Source organism: Podarcis vaucheri (assembly GCF_965113315.1).
Source record: "Podarcis vaucheri genome assembly, chromosome: 13".
NCBI lineage: Eukaryota > Metazoa > Chordata > Lepidosauria > Squamata > Lacertidae > Podarcis > Podarcis vaucheri.
In genome coordinates, this window is record NC_138751.1 from 25,208,202 (window position 1) to 25,214,474 (window position 6,273).

At 40.6% G+C, this 6,273-nt stretch overlaps 1 protein-coding gene across 1 annotated transcript; it reads left to right on the forward strand.

Moving 5' to 3' along the window:
• On the forward strand, nt 1–5,912 carry LOC309516555 (vomeronasal type-2 receptor 26-like; the record flags this gene model as incomplete). The annotated part of the gene is made up of 5 exons (XM_082195318.1): nt 1–162; nt 1,083–1,925; nt 3,355–3,576; nt 4,365–4,491; nt 5,017–5,912. The coding sequence occupies 5 exons, from the start codon at nt 1–3 to the stop codon at nt 5,910–5,912; spliced, it is 2,250 nt and encodes a 749-aa protein (XP_082051444.1).
• Nucleotides 5,913–6,273: the final 361 nt, after the last annotated feature.

Sequence of the window (6,273 nt, forward strand, 5' to 3'; positions counted from 1 at the left end):
ATGACGTATCAGACTACTCTGAATCTTCTCTTTAGCCTGAAAGAGATTGTCCCTAACTATAAGTGTGACACACAGAATAATCTGATAGCTGCCATTGGGGGACTTGACTCTGAAGTCTCTCAATACATGGCCACATTCTTAAATGTGTACAAGATTCCTCAGGTAGGATATGCATGTAAGGCACTGCAGTTTTACAGATATGCTGCCCTTGTCCATATAATGGGGGGGGGGGGAATCTGCCGTATTCAATGGAGTAGAAAGTCTTAAGGGACTTCCTCCAAAATGGAGGGTGACAGTGAGAATTCATGGAGCCCAGTGTTGGGTTGGCACTTTCTAAGGACTGGACCCATCCCAGAAACCTCTGTGTTCAGCACAACATGCTGCCCGCCCACCCTGAGTACTGTGGGATTAGTCAGTCACTGTCTAACAGTTATGGGTACTCCTTACTTGGCTTCTGAGTCTCTCCCCCCTTTATCTTTCTTTTTTTGCTAATTCCACATTGCCTTGCAATTGGAATATTTGGAGCTGAGTGTTTATGATTTAGCTAAATGGCTTCTGATCTCACAATCGGTATTACGTGTGGGCAGGATGAAAGTAAGCCTAGGTAAGCATACTGAGCTACTCCTGGGCAAGGCAATTTTTATCGCATTTCTTCAGCTGCCAGCATGGGGAGGGGGTTGGTTTGGTCTGATGCTCTTGAGACCTTAAGTGTTCGCCCAGTGGAATGGCAGATAGCAGGAGTGACATGCACAAATTATCTACCACACACTCACTGGCATTCACAGGACCATATCACTCAATTTAATTATGATGAACACCAAGCCAGGACACTCTTTCCTAGGGTGGGTGAAAGAGAATATTTGTCTTTCTTTCCCCATAAGTTCCCACATGTCGTTTCTTTGACAGTTTATGGTACTGCTGCATACCCTCAAGTTAACGAATTATAATCTTTCACCACAGTTATGCCTCTTGAGCCTTCATTCTGAGGTTAACAGCAGAAAAATAGAGTTAAAATATGTCCACACTATATCTGAAAGCACACAATCACTAATATACTTTTATCTGTGTATACTGTTTCTCAGGTCTCTTATTATTTATTTGGTTCTTCTCTGGATGCTAAAATCCAGTACCCTTTCATATACCGAGTGGTCCCCAATGAAGAAAATCAGTACGCTGGAATTATCCAACTACTTTTGCATTTCCAGTGGACGTGGGCTGGGGTTATCACACTGGCTGATGATAAAGGAGAGGATTTTGTGCAGACCTTGATGCCAAAGCTTTCCCATAATGGCATCTGCTTGGCTTTCACAGACAGAATGCCACCATTGACAGATGTCTCTGAATTACTCGATGGCTACCAAGAGGCATGGGAGAAGACCAGCCTTGACAAAGACAGGAAAGCAAAGGCAGTTATTGTATATGCAGAAACATTGTCTATGGTGGGTTTAATATTCTTGCTGTACCAAGTAGAAAGCGAAGATATGACTGGGGCATCTCTAGGCAGAGTGTGGATTATGACTGCTGCATGGGACTTCCCAGCATTACAGTATCAAAGGGACTGGAATATAACACTCTTCCAAGGAGCTTTGTCCTTTGCAGTGCACTCTACTGAGGTCTGGGAATTTCACAATTTCCTTCACATCTTTAAACCATGCAGTGGGGACAATTTCATAAGAGACTTCTGGGAACAAGCATTTCACTGTGTATTGTTAGATTCCCCTGTGGCTGGAGAGAAGGATGGAGCCTGCACTGGGAAGGAAAGGTTGGAGAGCCTTGCTACACCAGTTTTTGAAATGAGCATGACCCCCCAAAGCTACAGTGTATACAATGCTGCCTATGTCATAGCACATGCTTTGCATGCCATGTACTCACTGAACTCCAAGCACAGAGCTGTGGCAATACTTCCAAATGTGCGGCCGTGGCAGGTACTAACTCATTGCCAAGGCAACTCTACAGATATGATTAGAAAATGCAGAATACTATTATGTTCAACTAATCTGACAACATGCCTTATAGGGTTGTACCCAACTAAGTTCAACTCAGAAAAGATCGATTGAAATAAGTGGACTTAAGTTAGTCCTATTAATTTCCATGGATCTACTCTGTGTTGGATAAACATTGGATACAACCCATAATATTGCAAGTGAAATTTCTCAGTTTCTTTTTTCATGAAATACATATAGCACAGGATACATTCCCCTTCTTCTCAGTCAGTTGGGATAGTAAGTCCTGACTAAAGGCAATGAATGGAAGAGAAGGAGATTTTTGTGTTCTATAAATAATGCAGGAGCAGGAGGGAGGGAAAGCCCAATTAAATACTTGCCTCTGGAATTTATGGATTGCCAACATCAAGCATTATGTCTGTACCAGATCTAGATGAGTGAAAACAGGCAAGAGAGATTGTTTGAAAATGAGCAAATAAACATCTATTCTGAAATATTAGAGAAGTGAGGAATCTCCTTTCTGCTAGTAGCTTGCCCCCCCCCAAAAAAAAAAAAAGGAAGGAAGGAAGGATGGAAGGAAGGAAGGAAGGGAATATGTCTTCATCCTCAATGCTATAGAATAGCACATGTGCTTGAAAAAATGCAATGTCTCAAATTGACAACAGATTTGAATATGGAAGAAATGAGTGATTAGAGTTACACACATATACTGAGTGCTCAAATTTATTTATTTATTTATTTAGTTAGTTAGTTCATTTTTATCTTGCCTTTCTTCCCTTATGGAACAAATGGAAACTCTCATTAAATAGGTTTACACTCCAACTAAACTCAGGCCTGATTAACTTCAGCAATGTGGCTGCATCTTGGGCCCTTAGACCATGGCCTTGGTAACCAGGTGGTTTTTAGGACGCAGTTCATTTAGCAGCTTGTATTGTTTGGGCCAAGATTATCTCAGTGATCATCTACTACCTATTAATTCAGATCATCATTGTAACTACTGGATCCATACCCTCTCCCAATCTGAAATGCAGTGGGAGGATAAAGCAGGGCCTTCTAAGTTGTCTTGGTGAAGTCCTTTTTGATGTGGACCTGTTGCTGATGAGTTTTAGAGTACAACTTTTACACGTACGTAATTTAAGAAAATGCAAATTAGTTATAGTCATTGGTAACTCTTATTTTATTGCTACTTCTGTTCTGGATTGATTTCTTTTGTTACGGTTTTTATTGTGTAATTATGTCTTAAGTAGTCTTCTTTATTTTACAGTTCAGTTGCCTTGTAGGTCCTGGTGAGACAGGTTATCAATATTCTATATTCTATGGATAATAAAGAAAGTTGGATGCAGAACAAAAATATTTATATTGTTTCCCATTCTATAACTTTTTAAAGCTGCTTTTACTTCTTTGATTGTAGCTCCATCCTTTCTTGAGGAGAATCTCTTTCAACAACAGTGCTGGGGACCAAGTGTCATTGGATGAGAAAGGTGAACTAGAAAGTGGATTTGATATTATAAACTGGGTAACTTTCCCAAATAGATCTTTCTCAAGGGTGAAAGTAGGAAGGCTGGATCCATGGGCAGGCAGAAGGCTGACCGTTCATGATGAGATGATCACATGGCATAGCATGTTTAACCAGGTAGAGTCTGAATTTTAGTTCTAAGTACAAAATATTAATGTTGAGTACAATATTCACTACTCATCCAGTTATCACACATCTCATTGTACTTTCATATATCCATTTTTTAAAAATGAATATCTGAGCATAAACAAATATACCGTAAGCAAAAAAGAAAACAACCCCTTGTTTTTTTAAAACCCTCATTTTGCTGAATGTTTCTTTTTCATGAAATGAAAGAATAAATTCAGTGAGACAAAACTATGTATTTCACTAGCAGTATGCATTCCATTATTGTTCCACAAAGAGATCTAGAGATGCATCAAAGAAAGCAGGTATTGCGAAACCTATGTGAAATAGAGACCATAAATGGATAGGCTATGTCTTTTATTGAGTTCAAAGTCAACTTCCAGGCTCATTCATCTTGTACATCCATAAACTCACCATCCACCCAATCACTTCACCAAACTGCTATAACAAATCACTCCTTCTGCTCTACCAAAAATGTACTGTAACACCAGAAAATGAAGCTGTTCACTAACAGAACTGTATAAGGTATCAAAACAAATTGCCACCCATCATACAGATGTACTGTCCCCCAAACCAATCTGGCTTTCAACTAGTACAGAACTAAGGCAAAAAGTATTTCTAACAAAAGTCAATTTTGGGAGTAATTCATATAGCTCCCAGAAAGGGTCAACATGTACTGCATACAAAACTATCTCTCTGATGAAATTGTTTTCTGTGTGAATCATTCATTGAGATAAGCATGCACTAAGTATGTTTTCCTCCTTTCTGATTATGGACAGAAGGCCCCCTCTTCAGTGTGTAATGACAAGTGCCGTCCAGGCTATGTTAGCAAAAAGAAGGAAGGGGAGCCATTCTGTTGCTACGATTGTGACCCATGTCCGGAAGGGAGGATTTCTAATAAAAAAGGTAGGTGTCTACCATATTGTAACAGTGGTTCCCATGCTGTGAGCAGTGGACCCCTTGCTTGAATCTAGCGTCCAGTGTCTGTTCACATATCCAGAACTATTTACGGTGGCTTTCATGTGGCCCATTTGCCAAAAAGCCAGGCAGCCTCCTCTGGCTTTCTGCCTGGGCTGGGGTGGACTAACTGTGCTTCAACTTGAATTTGCATCCTAAAGCTCCTGAGAGGAGGTAGGAAGCCTCCTACAGTAATGAGTCACTAAAGGGCACCCACAGCTGCTCATTCTGTATTGTGGTAGCTGAGAAGCCAACTTGTGAGCCACTTCAGAGCTTCCACTGACCATGCCCACTGATTCTGGGGAGGAGGTGGAGGGTTCCCAGTGGCAACAGGAGCACAAACTCACATTGTAATGAGCTAGGTGATTCTGAGTGTTCCTTTGCCAAGATTACTGAGTGTCCAGAGAGGCCATTTTGTACACGTTTCCTTGATTGAGGTGTTGTTATATCTTTTTTATTCTTTCCCTGAAATAGACAATTGTATAAAATGCCCAGAAGATGAGTATCCAAATGGAGACCAAGATGGATGTCTACCAAAGAGTTTAAACTTTCTGTATTATGATGAAATGTTGAGTATCACTTTAGCTTTCATGGCATTTACATTTTCTGTGACCACAGCTTTGATGCTAAAAATATTCATTAAATACCAGAAAACTCCCATTGTCAAAGCCAACAATCGTGGCCTCACGTTTACTCTGCTCATCGCCCTCCTGCTTTGCTTCCTCTGCTCTTTGCTGTTCTTTGGAAGACCTCAGACAGTGACCTGCCTCCTAAGGCAAACAGCTTTTGGCATTATCTTCACTGTGGCTGTTTCTTCCGTATTGGCAAAAACCATCACAGTGATTTTGGCATTCGTGGCCACACGACCAGGATCCAGGATGAGGAACTGGGTGGGGAAAAGACTGTCAGCTTCTATTGTTTTCTCTTGTTCCCTCACTCAAGGAGCTCTTTGTACTGTGTGGCTCCTTACTGCTCCTCCATTCCCACATTTGGACATGAATACTTTGGCTAAAGAGATTGTGGTTGAATGTAATGAAGGGTCTATCCCTATGTTTTATTCTGTTCTCGGGTACCTGGGATTTCTGGCTCTTGTCAGCTTTGTTGTGGCTTTTCTTGCTAGGGAATTGCCCAGTACTTTTAATGAAGCCAAGTTCATCACTTTCAGCATGTTGGTGTTTTGCAGTGTGTGGGTCTCTTTTGTACCAACTTACCTGAGTGCAAAGGGAAAATACATGGTGGCTGTGGAGATCTTCTCCATTTTAGCCTCTAGTGCTGGATTGTTGGGCTGTATCTTTGCTCCTAAATGCTATATAATTTTACTGAGGCCTGAGCTGAACAACAAGGAGCACTTAACAAGGAGAAATAAGTAGCAGTTAGAAACTTGGATGTGGTTGTCCAGTGCACTTTTGTTTAAAATATGCGCTGCTTGGTGGAAATAAGGTAGCCTAAGTCACATGTCTTTATTTGTCAGGAAGCCTAAGTGTTTGGACATGGGTTTCATGCACAAAAACATGTTTTGCATCATGCAAGTTCTTTGTTTTAGTGTCTGCAAAATAGCATAAAGAAAGATTCTTGCCTTAAAGCAGTTTAGAACTGCTGCCAAAATGGATCTGCTCTCTTGTCGGATGTGAGAACAGTAATTGAGAGGTAATAATGTAGAATTTTATTGTTTTGTTATTCATTCATTCTTAAATCTATTATTATCATATTTATATCCCATCTTTTTTCCAA